The sequence below is a fragment of the Biomphalaria glabrata genome, chromosome 4, assembly GCF_947242115.1.
Source record: "Biomphalaria glabrata chromosome 4, xgBioGlab47.1, whole genome shotgun sequence".
Taxonomy (NCBI): Eukaryota; Metazoa; Mollusca; class Gastropoda; family Planorbidae; genus Biomphalaria; species Biomphalaria glabrata.
The window spans coordinates 30,465,131-30,483,946 of NC_074714.1; the positions used below are offsets into that span (position 1 = coordinate 30,465,131).

At 37.8% G+C, this 18,816-nt stretch overlaps 1 protein-coding gene across 1 annotated transcript in view; it reads right to left on the reverse strand.

Moving 5' to 3' along the window:
• Nucleotides 1-273: 273 nt before the first annotated feature.
• Nucleotides 274-18,816, reverse strand: part of LOC106079579 (uncharacterized) — a 54,362-nt gene continuing 35,819 nt past the window's right edge. The window contains exons 2-3 of the mRNA XM_056026421.1: nt 9,134-11,927; nt 274-6,495 (exon numbers count right to left, since the gene is read on the reverse strand). Coding sequence (XP_055882396.1) covers nt 3,868-6,495; nt 9,134-10,918 — 4,413 coding nt within the window. The 5' untranslated portion in view covers nt 10,919-11,927 and the 3' untranslated portion in view covers nt 274-3,867. The remainder of the gene's footprint in view (nt 6,496-9,133; nt 11,928-18,816) is intronic.

Below are 18,816 nucleotides of genomic sequence, written 5' to 3' on the forward strand. Positions count from 1 at the left end.
GCCCATGTTGGAATCGTATACCAATTGGTAATTGATTAGTATGCTGTAATCATTTTCAACTTGATCTTTGATAAATATATTGATATCATTTTACATTTGGTCAGAGATAAGCATGTCTGTGTCATACTACTTTTGGGCAAAGATAAGTATATATGTGTCGTATTACTTTTGGGCAAAGATAAGTATGTATGTGTCGCTGACCACGTCAAGAAAAGAAAACAACTATTCCGTAAGAGAGACACACATTACAAACCGGGAACAAGTTTTTCTTCATTTCTCGAGTTACAAGAAAATTTATTGACATAAATCAGCAGTTTGAGCAAATACACATTTTGGTCTTCAAAAAATAACTTGAACAGATGAACACAAGAAATCCAATTAGAGTACACTTTCAGACCTCAAAACAAACATTTTCTGATTCTTTCAATTATTCTCACATAAAACTATCATTGATACAAATATCTTTGTATCTGTCCCTTTTGACTCCTTTGTTTTAATGAGTCCGTGTTATGTAGCTGCGAAACACATTTAAAAAATGAACGGACACACACACACAGAGACTAAATCATTTGGTATAATAGAAAATATTTGACAAATAGAAATATTCAACCATTTTTAGCAGTGGTCTTCTTCAACATGTCAAGTCTAACAATTCATAACTTTAACGCCACGAAGCAGTCTGTTATTAGATTTGTGCAATAATTTTTTACGCCGATAGAACAATGTAGAGTGTTGACAAGAGATGAGATTGAAGAGTTATGTTACATGATTAGAGTTCTGTCCATGACCTATAGTTTGTAAAGTTAAGGTAGAGAATGAATGTAGTGGAACTAGGTCTATCTTACACTGGACAAACTCAAATGAAATGACTTCCTTGAATAAAACCCAATTCTCAAGATATGTTGACGTAGTAGTTCTGTAGCCAACCTTTTCTTATGACCACCTTTTCAAAATGAATCTTTTTTTTTTTTTGTAGTGAAACTTAGAGTTTCCCACAGTAACACGCAGAATAGTTGTTGTTTTTATTTGCTATTTTTACATAATTCAGCAACTTCTGAATTGCACAAGCATTTTCTATTCAATATTTGTGCACAGAGGTCAACAAACACGTCTACACATAATCCTGTGTTGGGTTTGGCATTCACTGACAAAAAGTCATCCGGAACTAATGCTAGCCAGATATGCTTCGGTGACATTTAGCTCTGATGTTTTAACAGGTGACTTTTTTTTTTCAAAGAAAACCCACTTAATTTTGAAGAGATCAATTTACGCAACCTGTCAAATTTCAGGGATATTGAAATAAAGTGACATAGCTATTTGTTGTGTTTCCCTGGTGACACAAATGACAATTTAGTGCGTATGTGTTTATACTGTTTATGCAGAGTATATATATATATATATATATATATATATATATATATATATATATATATATATATATGTGTGTGTGTGTGTGTGTGTGTATACACTACTCTCTTTCCCTTCTTTCCTCGCCCCCCCCCCTCTTCTACTACTGAGATCAAGAAAGATGTTTGTACAAAGTTTTCTCGACACGAGTTAAATGTGAGTAGAGGAACTCGTCAACTCAACTTCATTTTCTAAATGCAGATAAACGGGCTGCAAATAAACGCATAGACAAACATTGCATGACACGAATGTCGCGAGCAAACCAAACCAAATAGTTCCCAGAATACACCGTTAAGTGTGTACCATTGTAGCCGTGACGCATGCTCTATCAGCTAGGATCTTTCTAGAAACCTCGTGGAAAAAAATGTATTAATTTAGTGAAGCACACAGGACAAATAGAAACCCGAATACTAATACTTCCATTGTATCTAACGAATGTTTCTTTATATAGGAGTGCGTCATCACATATAAAGATTGTGACTCTGCATATGGCGTACATATCAGACATAAGACATACAACGCTTTTAATCATAATAATAATGGGAAAGGTATAATGAATCATAAAAGTTTTAAAAAAAAATAAATTAACAAAACGAAACAAATAGTAATGTACAAAAATGTGTAAATTGGCAAACCATAGACCTATATAGGTCTGTGTTGTTAACCATCTCATTTACAGCTGTCAATGTAAACACACATATAGATACTTTCTCTAAATATTGAAATAGCTAGATTAGCTATTAATCACAAGGTTTATATAATAGTATATATGTGTGTGATATAGAATCTATAGATTTCTAGGAGAAGCATACAGTTACTTCAAAGGATGCACTACAACTGTACTAAGGAAACAATGTCATTCAAATAGTTGACAGTTTTAAAGAGCGCAGTAAGTGATAGGCCAACGCAGAAGTAGTCTGGCCTCTCCCAGCCGTGTCCTAGAGCAGATGTTATTGAGGTCACCAGGCTAGACTGACTTACAGTCAGACACGAACATAAATCCTGAAACTTTCCATCGTGTCAAACAAGGGGAGAGAACAAGGCCAACAAAGTGAACTTTGTGCTTAGGTTCTAATGAATAGTTGACACAAGATGGATGCACTTTAGACAAAGGAGAACGTCTTCGTCGTTTGAATGTTATCAAAAGTTGTAGGTAAACATGCAACAAGCAACTAGACTCGCAGTGTAAGCATGCAACAAGCAACTAGACTCGCAAGTTTCTGTCAAATTCAAGAAGAAATGCAGATACACAAAATTGTGTATTGCGCCTGGTAATCTCTTCCTTTGAAAAGATCAAACATTAATCAACTAACGAAGACAGAGAAAAACTTTGATAGTTAGATGTTCCTGTAGAGCAACCAAAATAAAATTATAACTAATAGCAAAAAGGCAAGACTTTGTTAATAAACAATCAAATAAGAGAATGAAGAAAGTCTTGTTTATGCATTCTTTATATAGAAGAATAGACCAAACACAATCTTACTAGACCTTACCCTTTTCCATTCCATAGTCTAGTGCTAGTCCATTGTGCAGTCATCATTGTTGTTTTTTTTAATGAAAAACTTTAAAAAAAACACAAAAGATCTAAAAAATTAAATGTAAAATGAAATGCAGAATGTAGAACTAAAGAAAGAGTTCCTTTGAAAATAGAAATTTCATTGAAATACAGAGCCAGCAGATCAGGGAGATAAGTGCATATCCAAGTACAATAGATAGCAGGGGAGATAAGTGCATATCCAAGTACAATAAATAGCAGGGGAGATAAGTGCATATCCAAGTACAATAAATAGCATGGGAGATAAGTGCAGATCGAAGTAGAATAGATTGCAGTACAACTGAGGTAACGGTCAAAGTCAGGGAAGTGATACACCTTGAGGTCTTTATACATATGTGGATGATACGAGTGCTATAGCACCTTTCCTTTAGATCAGGCCAAGTGTATACATATGTGGATGATACGAGTGCTATAGCACCTTTCCTTTAGATCAGGCCAAGTTTATACATATGTGGATGATACGAGTGCTATAGCACCTTTCCTTTAGATCAGGCCAAGTTTATACATATGTGGATGATACGAGTGCTATAGCACCTTTCCTTTAGATCAGGCCAAGTTTATACATATGTGGATGATACGAGTGCTATAGCACCTTTCATTTAGATCAGGCTAAGTTTATACATATGTGGATGATACGAGTGCTATAGCACCTTTCATTTAGATCAGGCTAAGTTTATACATATGTGGATGATACGAGTGCTATAGCACCTTTCCTTTAGATCAGGCCAAGTTTATACATATGTGGATGATACGAGTGCTATAGCACCTTTCCTTTAGATCAGGTCAGGTTTATACATATGTGGATGATACGAGTGCTATAGCACCTTTCCTTTAGATCAGGTCAGGTTTATACATATGTGGATGATACGAGTGCTATAGCACCTTTTCTTTAGATCAGGTCAGGTTTATACATATGTGGATGATACGGGTGCTATAGCACCTTTTCTTCTTATTAAGCCAGGTTTAGAAAGTGCTGGCTTTGAATCAGCAAGTGTTGTTGGACTAAGTGATGTCACGTTAGAAAGAAGTCCGCGGCTCAACAGTCGAGACTCAATCTCCAAGGATTCCGAAAATTTGGCGCGAGTTTTCTTATTGTTGAGCAAGATGTAAATGTTTTCCCTTCTTTTGGACGCCATGGCGTCGTGTAGACCATCGATGTAATCCAATACGTCACCCGACTCCCACGACGTCATACTCTCTGCTGATGTCACCGGTGCCAAACGCCAGTAGTTTTCCGATGAGACGGCGGAATGTTCGGGTCGGTGCGGTTTCGGCGGCGCATCAGAAGGGGGTGTGGAGTGAGCGAATGTGTAGCCTTTAAGTTTGTTCACTTCTGCGTAGTTGTAACTGTGGGGTGACATCACTTCCTGTTTGACGAAAACAGGCTGTGGGGGCGGGATGGAGTCTTGCTGTTCTCTGGGTGCAGGGGGCGGAGGTTTGCTGAGCGGCTTAATGTGGTGGTGATGGTGACGGTGTTGATGGTGATGGTGGTGTTTCCTGCCATGCGACTTGCAATGACAGCTGGAGTGACCGAGCCTAGGTGAGAATGACCCACAGTCACTATGACCTGGACTGTTGGGACTGTCACTATGGTGCGAGTTAGATCGAAGTTTAAGTCTGCTGATGTAAGTTCTCTCCGGAAGTGCTGGAGGGATATCAACCGGAAGTGTTGGTGGGATATCAAGGACAGTTGCACTATGGTCTTTATTGTTTCCAATAAATGTGGTTGATTTACTATTTACAAACGTTTGGTTTAACTCCTCACCAATAACGTCATAGACATGGTCCTCTTCCTTGTGACTAGACTTGTTCCCTGGACTTGGTGCCCAGATAGTATCCCAGTCAACATAACCACGAGAGTTCCTAGTCTGAGCGGTGGGTTTCAGGTCAGTTCTACCCAGCCAACCAGAACAAGTTCTCCACTCCACATAGCCACGTTCTTGTGTGTTAGCCTCTGGAACGATTTTGACGTTGCTCGCTCCTGGTGTACAAAGAACTTCCACAGACATAGCCCTATGGTTGGCACTTAGTTTTTTGTCCAGGGACGATGTCATTGTCACGTAGGTGGCATGATCATTTGACATGGACAGTGTGTTATCGGGTTTAACTTGACACTGGCCACCGCTGTCACTGATGCTTCTGTGAGCCATGAAATCAAGTAAGTTAACATTATTGAATCGAGGCGGCTCTGCCAATGTCCTGTCTTCCACAACGGTAGGGACGATGAGGTAGGTATTGCCCTCCCATACGAACTGAGGGGATGAGAGGGATTTGTGCAGCGGTGACCTGACCATCTGAACATAATCATTCACACTTTCATAAATTCTGATTCCTTTAGATGCTAACATTTCCTCCTCTGCTTCAGTCACTACAAGAGAACTAATGCTGTCAGCACCAGATTTCTTTAGTACAGATGACAATATAGAGTTTGTGTCCCTAGAGGGAACGGGAAATCTATCCGGTGGACTGTGATCAGTTTTTGTCTGTGCACTAATTACACAACATTCACTCTGAGTGCCACAATGACGTGCTGTATTTAGAATGTTGTAATTATGAACTTCAGTCTGTGAGTCTGACCTGATCCACTTTGAGGAGAGTTTTTGATGTGACTCAAAATATTGTTCGGAGATGTGATCATTTCGTGCTGCTGGACAAGTGTCGATACCGTGTTGATTGTCTCTAGAATGGGGGGGTCTGTTTTCTGATGAGAATTGGGAAACCGAGGTCAAACTCTCTTGTTGACAGCTACTTAGAGATGTCAGTGAAGAGCACAAATCTTGATCGTCAGCAAACAGAAGACGCAGCTGGTGTACTGAGGAATGGTTCAAGACCTGGCGAAGATATTCGTTGTGCTTTGCAATGTCTGAGACTTGAACAAGTTTCCCGATAACAGACGTCTGGAAGCTGAGGGGATGAGACTCTTGTTTTGGACTGTGTTGGATGTTAGCAGTTACACAGTGGCTGTCTGTCTGCCTACTTGTTGTACGGCTGATGGAAGTTTCATGGACTAAAGATTTAGAAACATTGTTTTCATTGTTAGAGCTAAAGGTGGACTGTCTTGAGCCTAGAGGAGTCTCAGAAATATGAGAAGTAAGAACGTCCGTCTCCAGACAGTTACTGTTTTGAAATGTCTCGCTCACTAATTTGACTCTTGGTGGAAGGGGCGGTGGTACCAATGTTGGTGTTGAGAAAGAATTTTTCAGAAGTTCTGAATCTATCTCCGTATTTGAATCACTCGCATATTTAAGATTCAAGTTTTCTTTATTTCCAGCAGTTACAGCTTGTGTCCTTGCAGCCCTGTCCCTCTCAAACCTGGCTCTGGGAGATTCTTTATGGTCGTACAGTGTCACCTTAGTAGAGACGTCTCTCTGATCAGTGCTTTTGATCTGTTGCAAAGAGTCGATCTGAGCTTGTACTTTCTCATCCCCTTTATTGTGACGTCTTTCAAATTGTTGTCGAGGTGTGACTTTACTCTCTTGACCACATTGTTGTGACAAGTGATCAGATGGAATGTTACTTTCTAACTGTTTAGTCTGGAAGTACAATTGAACAGTGTTATTAGTGTTGAAGTGGATAATGGTGTAAAATTTCAGGCCTAAAATAAATAATAATAAGATAAAAAGATCATTTTATTGGTCCAAACAATTATTAATTTTTAAACATAGGATAATTAACAAGCACTTAGAATGTAGGTCTAAAGAAAAAGTTTAAATTAGGGTTTTAAATTACATACTTGATATGTAGGATTCAATTTAACACCAACTGACAATGAAAGCTTAAAATGAATGCGCGTACTTATAACGATAATTTATGAAGTAGCATTTTTGAACAAATTTAGAACTAGAACTTTAATCGGCTTAAAATAAGTTAAAATGGGAAAAAGGTGAATTTTAAATTAGAAGTTGAATTTAATCTGCTATATTTATATTTACGCGAAAAAATGTCATATCTAGTTGCTAATAAGAAAATATACGACTGCGAAAGAATAAGGGAATTATTTCCATTGAAGGAATCTATGTCTATAAATCCTGGCCTAAGAATAAGAACTCTCTTGCTTTTTAGAACATCAGATCTAACAAGTAACATTTGAAAAGGATGTAGACCAATCCTGCTGACTGAAGCCTATAACTTTGTATGAGTGACAGCACTACCATGTTTGTAATAAATAAGAAGTGATAGATTTCAAACCATTACACTACCTTGTTGTTAATAATAAATCAGCAATAGATTTCAAAACGTTTACATTATGGCACTTCACTTATATTGGCCAGTGAATGGTCAGTTTAAAACGATTACACTACCTTGCTTTTAATGACTAATGAGAATTGTAGATTTAAAAAATGGACATGTTTTAAAACCCTGCTCCAATGCTCAACTCTCCAAAACTATTCCTCGTTGAGCGCATGTGTATATTTAAACTACTCAGAGTATATGCAATTCTAATTAGACCTATTGATTCAGACCTTGAAAACGGTGTGCGAAATGTATTGATTTATTGAACTCTTTTATTATGTCTGAAAACCGTCTGGTGTATGTGTGTTCAATATATGGAATGTCTAGACCTCCAGACCAAATTGTATTTTTTAAATTATATTTTGAAAAACCATAATCAGAGTTTAACCCGTGTAGCTAATTCATAAATAATTCTTTTCCCAAAGATAAACATTAACTGTCAAATTTCTAGAAAAATCATAAAATCCGTTTTCGAGAACCGTGTCCAGGTTCCAGGTTTTGATATTTCCTGTTGTTGTTTTTTTTTTCATTGAAGAATTTGCAAGCTAAAAAGAGGAATTGTAAAAAAACAAAAAACTTGGCTTCAAGTCTCAATATGAAGGAAGATTGCCAGCAATGTTTCCTGGCTCCCCAGACTTAGCCTAAATAGTAGATCAAAACCAAAACAAAGTTATGACTATTTGTCCCAGGACTAGTGGCAAGCATATGGTTCATGGGTTACTCAGGATACCGACAGAGAAACAAACATTGATTTCGTTGTAGATTTTTGATAACAAAATAATCAAAGAAATAAGCATTTGTAAATTAAAGGCATAAAAAATCTAAAAATAAAGCTCTGTTAAAAAGTTACAAAACAAAAAACATACTGTTAGTGTTATCGTGAAAACACACTTGTTAAAACTATATTTAGATGACCTATATCTTGAATAATAAATAGGTTGAATTCCGGTTTTAAATCTATTACGATCCTCCTCCCCCCCCCCCCAATCCTTTTACAAACAAATGAATGTTATAGTGTAAGATTTAGATCTAGAGTCTAGAATGTGTTTGCTAAAAAATTGTTTAAATTGTTAATACCAAGATTACAAACCGTGCCTAGCACTTGTAAAGCGTTGTTGATGCCATCATTGGGAACAAATCAATGTCTTAGAACAACAAGGCATCTAGATAACTTTTCAATTCCTAACTTAAAACATAGGGCCCTATAGGGGCCTACCCAGAGTTTAGGGAATACAGAATGGAGAGAGAGCGATAAGAAACAAAAATAGCTAGAATAACCCAAGCATAACCCTAGCATAACCCAAGCCTAACCAAGTCTGCTTTGTGAAGTCTCTTATAATTCAAAGTTATTCCATTGAAAATATATTCCTATAAACCTAGAGACAAAATATTCCACTGTAAAATGTTTTCTTTGATACTAACTTCTTGATCAAATAAACAACTTTGAAAATGTAGGCCTATTCCTAAACGTCTATTGAGAAAATACAAAATACATGTTTTAAAATATATATATCTATATAAATAAATAAATAAATATCTATCTATATATATATCTATATATATATATCTATATATATATATATATCTATATATATATATATATATATATATATATATATATATACAGTGCTTTTTTGTGACGGTACGCACCGCCGGTACGAAGTACCGACACCTTTTTCAATGTGTGGAAAACATTTTTACTTTTTCTTGTATTTTAACGTTTGTTATTAATTTATTAGTAGTTAAAAATTAGGCAATCCATCACTGAGTATCTATTTTGTTTTTTTTACAAAAAAAGCACTGTATATATCTATATATAATATCTAGTTCTATTGATAAAACATAGGCCTAGAACTAAAAAAAATTGATAGTGTGGACAACAAAACGCCAACTTTTAAAGTATACAATAATGATACACTGTACTGTAAACAAACTGACCTGTGATGGAGTATGTTCTAATAAACTTAACACCGGCGGACGTGGAGAAAACTTCCAATTTTCTACTGATGATGTGTTGAACCAATTGTGGCTAGTCCAAATCTTTTCTCCACTGGTATCTTGTACGGAGATGGAACTCTGAAGTGATAGGTCAGTCACTTCCTTACCATCATGAAAGCAAGAGGAAGGCGAGCCTCTTCCACTCTCTCTAGGATGACTATCGACTTGACTCCCTTTAGGATGACTTAAAACAATCTCCCGAGGTTTTATGATGTACTTTCTCCTGTCTATAATATCTTTATGTGGTCCCGTGGAGCTAGGATTAGCGCTGGTGTGGTCTAGAATCGCTCTGTTTGGTCTCGCAGTAACGGTGCCGTGGTCTGGTGGCTGTAGCGCGCTGGACGTCGACAGTACGGTATGGTCACTAAACTGTACGGTATGGTCACTAAATTGTACGTTGTTGACTTTATGTCCAGGTTTCCCCCGCGAACAGTTCTCTTTGTTCAGCAGAATGCTTTTGATCTCCGCAGACCTGGTGACATCTATTTGGTCAAGTAGGTCATTCTTGATCGTTTGCTCGTCTCGTTTGACTGAAGCTTTCAATGTCTGGTCTCTGGTCACTCTCGACCTGTCAATGACACGAAGGTCAGCGGGTAAACGAGGATTTAATTCCTCGTTGATTGCCTCCTCTTGCTGACCGCTGACTGGGTGTCCGAGAACTGAAGCATGGAACTGAAGATTATGCCATCTATTTCTACGGTTCTTGTTGGACTGATGATCAAAGTTATTGATTTGAATCAGGCTTGGTGACGACGAAGTTTGTCCTGGGACTCTAGACTTATGTTTAGACCTTCCTGTGAATGAACCTCTTAAAAGCGAAGGTATTTTAGACAAACTGCTTAGACCGTGCTGACGACTCTCTTCTACATATTTTGAATTAAAATTGTCTGACACTGGAATTGTTTCGTTATCTGAGGCTACACCCGAATCATCGTTGTGTTCCTGGCAGTCTTCTAGAATCAAAAGTCGAACTGAATCCCCTTCACGTTTGAAGACTGCACGTTTTGTGAGTTTCAAGTTCTGAGAGTGAAGAGAGTTGAACGAATCATTTTGTTCTCCACTGAAATGCTCCCAATGTTCAGTCGCATGTTTGTACTCAGCTAGATGAGAGAATTCAGTGGAAAGATCGCAACTGGCGCCACTCTCCAACAAAAACACATCTTGAACAGACACTTCAGTTTTATCCAAGAATCGCCTCCCATTAAAAGTAGTCCTCTCCTGTGTGTGAAGTGGGGTATTGTAGCTAACGCCATTAGACGGGAAGATAGCGCCCGCAACTTGGCTGGCGACAGTGACGGGAAATCCCCGTTCATTGAATGTTTCCCCACACTCGTTTGTGTGGCTCTGCCGTGATACGACCAATCCCGTGGTCCTGTTTGGCACAAGTCTAGCGGAAATGTTTGTGGCTGGGTCAGAGCGGCTGTAAGTCTTGTCTACCACTTCTCGTCTTTTGTTTACTTCAGTTTGTTGACATTTTGAACCAGTCACGTGGCTTGCACTTAGCGAGCCTTTGAAATTACTGGCGACGTCTGACTCGGTTAATCGAACATTTTCATTCCACAAACTGGTTTCAATATTAATATTAGAACCTATCACTGATTGGGTGAACCTGTCACTCATGGGTTCATTCATTCGTGTCCCACAGCGGCCCTCGACTAGGTAAGACAGGGGGACTCGTGTGCCGGGCTCATACCTCAATGTCGCCCTCTCGGTAGACTTGTTCATCTCGAGGGGTGGGGGGCCCAAGGTAGAAGGTTTTGCCCGAGGGTAGTCAGGATTACCGCTGTCAAGCAGAAGAGATCGCTTGGGCCGAGGCGGGGTAACAGATGGTAAGTCGGACTCAGTGTGTCAGGGGTGGTGGGGGTAGACTTTCGGACAGGGAGGGGAATGGCGTAGTCCGAGTTCGTCTGGTGGACAGAGTCGGACAGTGTTTGCCTACCATCTCTGACGTCACATCCGCGTTGATTTGAGTCAAACACTCTGTCTATCATGTTGCGCTGACATTCACTAAACAAATGTTGGTGTTACATGCCTACACTTTATGGAATGTCATATGGTTCACTAAACAAATGTTGGTGTTACATGCCTACACTTTATGGAATGTCATATGGTTCACTAAACAAATGCTGGTGTTACATGCCTACACTTAATGGAATGTCATATGGTTTACTAAACAAATGTTGGTGTTACATGCCTACACTTAATGGAATGTCATATGGTTCACTAAACAAATGTTGGTGTTACATGCCTACACTTTATGGAATGTCATATGGTTCACTAAACAAATGCTGGTGTTACATGCCTACACTTGTGTCCAGATTTTCGAGGCTATACTATGACTAGAGCCAGTAGATCCATATGAGACGTAAAGGTGCCAGTTTTGTTCTGATCCCTAGACAGACCTGTATCAAGTCTACCTCCGGTTTTTAACGTAGGCTTAATTAGTCTTCAAAGTCACTTTCAGTATAATACTTCACTTTGAACTTGACAAGAAGTCATTGGTTGACGGATGAGTCAGGTGACATGATGCTACGACCTGGCCCATCCATCTCTAACGCGTAAACGTAATGCATTCACCAAATATTAATCCCGGCCCAAAACTCCGTCCGATGAATTGACCATTGTCCTCTTTATGTACTTTGCACTTCCATTCCTGACATGTCCAATGGGCAGTGTCCACCAAGTGTCCACAATTAGGAATGTCCATTGTTACGTCACAGACTCGAACCATTTTCTGAAACAAGTGAAAATGTGAAGTTTTTAACCAAGAAACAAAATTGTTATTTCAAAGACTAGAAGTCAAGTTTGAAACAGGCGATTGCTGGTCAAGAACTAAATGAACAACAACTAGACGAGGCTGTACGGCTTCTCTAGTTTCAAAGCCGTCTCTTGGCTTCAATTGGCTGTGGAGTTGTGAACACTACATACATTAAATCTAAACAGATAACAAGACTTGTTATTCAGATTAGTATTAATTATCATGATCTGTAATTCTGTACTACAATAAATAAAAATTATCCAACTGTAAATGAAGAAAGGTTCGTTTGTGTGTGTGTGTGTGTGTGTCTATGGAAGAGTGCAGGAACACCTCCCCAATAAAAGCGAAAGAGTAAGATTTAAAAAAAAGGAAGTTTACTTCCGAGCCATACTTTCGTTACGAAACAAATCAATATCAAATGGTTCAGTTATAGTTGAACGTAATAGCAATGTTGTACAAACTTTGACAATGCCCTAATTAGAAGTTGCTTTAAAAGATATTACTTCGATTTGTAGACAATGTTATTTCAAAACAACGAAGCAGTGACCAAGTTCTTGTAACATAGGCCTATTGAAAACATGTTTTTTTTTTTAATTTCAGTATATTCTACTTATCGGTATTGTAAAACCCACTCTTACACTTCCCCCCCCTCTCCCCCAACATTTCTGTTTTCTATAACTCCATCTCCAGTAACTAGTTCAATACAATGGAAGAGATTACAGTCCTGTTCCACTCGGTTGTCTACCCTATTGTCCCCCCTCCCCCCAAAGACACTTTTCAGGATCGCAAACAGTGACAGTTTTTGTATTATTTGGCAGGTTCTAAACTATTTCTACTTTTCTAAGCCTACACAGTGTCAGTAGACTACACAACAAAACGACGGATTGTGTTCAAACAAAACCAGGTTTAAACTAGCACTGTAAGGAGACAAAGAAAAAATGTGACTAAGATGTCAAAATATTTAAATATCATTTCAATTTAATGTTTCATTTCTTAATGACACTAAATGTTTCTTACATCTTGCGACGTAGTCATTGTTAGTCTAAAGTAAATAGTTGGTCTTCTGAACAGAACGTGAGTCAAAAAGTGGTCACCAGCGATACACAGAGAGAAAGAGAGAGAGAGAGAGAGAGAGAGAGAGAGAGCTCTTTCTGTAGATTCAGACCCAATGAAAGAAAAACTAGCCCCAAGTTTTATGACGGCAATAGTTTCACTTTTATTACAGATCGTATTTCTGTCCTAGGGCAACGCTTTAACTGTCTCCGGCATACTGGTCATCTAGCCAACACTTTCCCCGGCTGATGTCATCTGCGGACTCAAGATGACCACTGGCTAACTAATGATGAACGATATCCGTCATTCAACCGTGAAAAGAAATGTCCTACCCAAAAGCCCGTGATGGGGGGGGGGGGGGGAGGGATTAATGGGTTTTTTTTAGCGGCCCCCGAAAGGGGAAAAGACGCTATTAGTTTTGTGTGAAATGTCTGTCCCGTTTAGATCTCGTAAACTAGAAAAGATTGTGAAAATCAGACATCATGATATTTTAGTCCATTCAAAGATCTGATGCAACGGCTACGTTTTTTTCTTTTCTAAAAGCGAAAAATCTAATTTTTTAAATCACTTATGCAAGCAGTTTTTTCATAAAAATACACCACTTTTACAAGTATTCACTATTTATAGAAACAAACACTGGAGGCTCTTAAGTAGGGGTGTAACCAAATGGACATATTTCCAACACATTTATGCAAACGTTTTTGATTTCTTGTCTAAAAATATTTTTGTAAACATTTATATTGCTTAGTTAAATAAGTTCTGTCATACTAACTACTACATTTACACGAAAAAAAAAAGTTTACTTTTTTAAAAGAGAAAAAATTTATTTGGTATGTATATAAGCTGGACAAAATTTAAAACAACAATTAATAAGTAATATATCATATCGGGTATCCGAAATTTGATATAGCACAAAGTCTACTATAATACGTTTTACACATAACTAAAGGAAAAACAGGCCAGGTTCACATTTAACTTCAAATTCGCTTTCAGCTATCCTTCGTTCTCCATTCTTCTCTGTAATTTTTCCTTGATCGAATTTAATTCTGATGTTCTTTCTGAAAATAATGATACCTGCCTGGGTGGACCACGTCGGGGACCGATTTTGTAACCTTGTATTTTTTTGTCTTCTTAACCTTAAGATTTCCATTTCATCTTAAATATGATTTTAAAACAACATCAACACAAAACCTTGTATAACCAAAGTATTTTCGAAAGGATTCAGTGCAGAAATAATTTAACTAGCTAGTGTGTCTGTCTGACAGGGTGTCTGGAAATTATGGCACCCGGTAATTTAGCCACTGGGAAACTTAGGCACAGGTAAATGGGCCCTTATTGACAAGGCGGAAAATCAGGCACCGGAAAATTAGGCACTCTTTAATTAACTACCTTAATTTTAAAGATTATTTAAAAATGTTAACGTATTTTTAGCGGCCCCCAAAAGTGGAAAAGACGCTATTAGTTTTGCGTTGCCTGTCTGTCCGTGCGTCCCGTTTATATCTCAGAAACTAGAAGAGAAAATGAAATCGGACATCATGATATTTTAGATCATTCAAAGTTCTGATGCAACGGCTACTTTTTTCTTTTCCGAAAGAAATTAAAATGATATATGCAAGCAGATTTTTCAACAAATTACACCACTTTTAAATGAAAAACTTCATGGGAACAAAGTCTTATTAAGAAGTCCACATGCTTCTTCATTAATAAAGTAAGCTTGATTCATAGATTCGCACATTGGTAAAAAAAAAATTGCATCTAAGTTCACAATGGAAAAAGTATCAATGGATCATTATAAAATAGATTTTCCATTTATTAACTAACTCGTGGAATAGAATACTGATTCAAATGTTGTTTTAAAAAAGAATTTTAATACGAACTTCGTTTCAATTGTAAGTTTAAAAAGAAACAAACTACTTTTATACCGCGCAGTTTTCACATATCCTCATTAGGTTATACACTTGACAACAATCTAAATTACAATAAATAGAGGTCAGACACATGGGCGTAGCCAGGATTTTTTTTTCGGGGGTGGGTTTTGGGAGGGGGTAGATTTTTTTCTCCCCCCCCCCGACCCCCCCTCCCCCGCGAATTTTTTTTTGTATATGTATTTATATGTGTGTGTGTGTGTGTACATAATCTTTATTGCATTCTAACCATTCATTCTTCTTTCGGAAGACGTTTATTGTGCCCTAGAATAGCTTCTTCCATGAGTTAGTGGAAAAATTGTAGATTCCAGCCAATACTAGCAAGGGTGTCTGGGGGAGCGCTAGGAGCTCCCCCAGCGCGGGGCGAAGCCCCGCCGCCAAGCACTATTTCTGATATTGAAAGCCAACAAAATGCATATTCTGAGGTATCTACAGTGCATTTTCCTGCTATTAAAAAGTTTTATTTCAAAAACCTAATGTGCTATTCTTACTGACTTAGACCCTCCCGCGCCGTTCGGAGCATTTGATGTCAAGCTGTTTCCATAAAAATCTGTCACTGGTAATGTCTGAAGCCTCTTCCTACCTGCCATGAGGACCTCAATGAATGAGTGGCGTCAAGTTGTACTAGGATAACATAGCAACTCTTCTTATGCGTAATTCATTTTGTCGGAGAACATGTCCCGCAAACCTCATGCGTCGCTCTCTCACAATCTTACTAAAGGGTCGACTCCCAGTTCGGCATAGGATTTCCTTGATTTAAACCCGATCTCTATAACTGACTCCTAAAATCTGTCTTAGCCATCTCTGTTCAGCCACATTTAGTGCAGATGACTATTCACTGCAGTTTATTAATGGAGCCCTGCCACTGGTAAAAATGTGGAACCTCACTTGAATACGCTCTTGGAATTAAGTGACTGTAGTTTGCTTTAGATTTTATATCGAAAAGAGAAGTTTTATCGTCAATATCATCTGTTTTGGGTTTTCCACCTCAAAATGCTCCGTAAAGGGGATCTTAAACTCAAAACCATCTAGAGGGGTTTTAAACTTTAAAAAAAAAGCCATCTGTAGAAGAGGGGTTTAAACTCAAAACCCCCGATTGGATTGGCTACGCTCAAATAATTTTAGTGTGTCATTTGCTTTTTTTTTTTAATATTGAAGATGTATTTTTTAGCATCAAATCCATCTGAATGGGGTTTTAAACTCAAAACCCCTTTTGGCAACGCTCATAGCATTTTGAGTGCGTACTTTGCTTTTTTTCTTCAACTGATGATGTATTTTTTAGCCTCAACCCCCCCCCCTGGCGGGGGGTTTAAACTCAAAACCCTTTTGGCTACGCTTATAGATTTTAGAGTGAGTAATTTGCTTTTATTTATATTGAAGAGTTACTTTTTAGCTTCAAACTCCACTGGAGGGGAGTTTAAACTCATAACCCTTTGATTACACTCATAACATTTTGAGTGTATAATTTGCTTTTGTTTTTATTATTAAAGAGGTATTTTTTACCTTCAAACCCCGCTCAAGTGGGGTTTAAACTCAAAACTAAGTCAAAACCCATTTAGCTACGTTCATAACATTTTGAGTGCGTAATTAGCTTTTTTTATATATTGAAGAGGGGGTTTATCGTAAATTTTGGAGGTGGGTTTAAAATCAAAATCTCCCTTAACTGTGCTTTGGAATTAGGGGATTTTCGTTTGCATTTTTTTTTGTTTTGTTTTATAGAAGAGGGGGAGTTAACTGCAAAAGCCCCAAGTAGGGGGTTTAAAACTCAAAAGCCCTGGTAGGGGGTTTTAAACTCAAAACCCCTGGTAGGGGTTTTTAAACTCGAACACCCCTGGTAGGGGGTTTTAAACTCAAAATCCCCTGGTAGGGGGTTTTAAACTCAAAACCCCATTGGTTGTGCTGGGGCAAGTGATGGTTTAGTATTAAAATATCACCTAAAACAAACAAAATCAAAGCAAAATATCATTCACTAAATTCCGATTTCATTTCGGGGGGGGGGGGGGGTTGAACCCCCCCCCCCGGCTACGCCCATGGCCAGACATAGATCTAAATTTAATTGTATTGAACAATTTGAACAAAATTTACATTTATAATCCATTAAGAAAATAGTTTTTCTAACAGCTTAGGGGTGCAGATTTATTTATTTGTCACATTAAGAAGTGAATCTGATGCGAACAGCATAAGTGCACGATAACCCAGTAGCAGGCCTACTAATCCTGATCATAATATTGGCCTAGATTTACCTCTAGATTCTATTTATAGATTTCTAGATCTAGTCTAGATTCTAGTCTAGATTAGGCTATAGATTTAGTTCTGGATCTTTATTAAGAGGATGCGGTCCGCACCTTTCGACACCATTTTGGGGGTGACAACCAAGTTGGAAAAATTATAACTTGGTAAAAGCAGACACATGGGAAAAGAAAATAATAAAGTCTCTAGATATCTGCCCAAATATGCCTAGACACATCTAGATGGTAGTTTAAGTGTAAATGATACAGCACAACGTTATATCATTTATAGTATAATAAAAGAAACCTGTTAATATGATGTTAAGTCTGTTTATAATTTTAATTAAATATTATTGTAACATTTGCAATAACATTTGAATAAATGTAATAAACATTGGGATTTTACATTTTAGTAAAATTCAATAAAAGTAGACAATCAACTCACTGTATTGGTTCAACAAAAAAAAAAAAAAAAAAAAAAAACTAGCAATAGTGTTCATTGGAACATATTTCAAGAAAGTTGATGGGGAGTGGTGACACCCTGAGCTACCGCACTAGGTGCCACCGACACTGTATCGGGAGGTTTCCATGATCTTAGGTGATCACTTAACGCTACTCTACTTATTCCAGAAGAGTTAGAAGAGTCTTATCAAAGACGACGTGTTGCACTGTTTACTTTTATGTGAAAAATAACGTCAAATTTCATTAAGCGATCAAAACATATATATATATTATGTCGCTACCCCTCTCTAATTTAAAATTCAGCAATTAATAAATCCTTACTAAATACAAAGTTAGTTTGTGGGCAGGGTTGTAAATGTTACCAATCAACAGCCTACACCTAAACTATAAAGCAAAAGATTCTGATAGTAGGCGATACTATTTATCAACAATACTCCCCTCCCCGACACATTTTTTAATTATCTTCAGGATAAAAGTCGCTATGAAAAGAGTGCCTAATGCCTAATGCCTGCCGCCTTGTCAAAAAGTGCTCAATTTACAGGTGCCAAAATGTATTGTGCATGATTGTACACAACAGTTCATTTGATGCAAAGTTGTAGCTTATTATCTTTGTATTCAAGTCAATTAAACTCAGCACATCCATGGAGCTAAAGTCACTTTTATGTTTATTTACTCGATCTTGACTTATGTAGGAAGGGGAGAGAGGGGGGGGGGAGTGGGTTAAGACGTCTGTAACTAGAGTGTGGAGCAGACTTTGATTGATGGTAATTGTGTCAGCGCCCGTGTGCCAACATTGTTTCTCCTGACAAGGTGAAACTCCATCTGTTATTAGTGTAACAGCGGGGTGAATGAACAATTATGTAGAATTGGAAAGCGATGTATAAGGTGGGCAACAAAGAAAAAGCAGTGCACTATAGATCACCGTCTTCAAGGGGAGACAAACATTTGTGAAGGAGAACCGAGTGAAATAATGAAATAACAACCAGTGTGTTGGCTTTGTTCTTTGTCTCTACTTCTAGTTCTGGTGTAGGTCTTGTCTCTACATCTAGTTCTACTGTAAGTCTTGTCTCTACATCTAGTTCTAGTGTAGGTCTTGTCTCTACATCTAGTTCTACTGTTAGTCTTGTCTCTACATCTAGTTCTAGTGTAAGTCTTGTCTCTACATCTAGTTCTACTGTTAGTCTTGTCTCTACATCT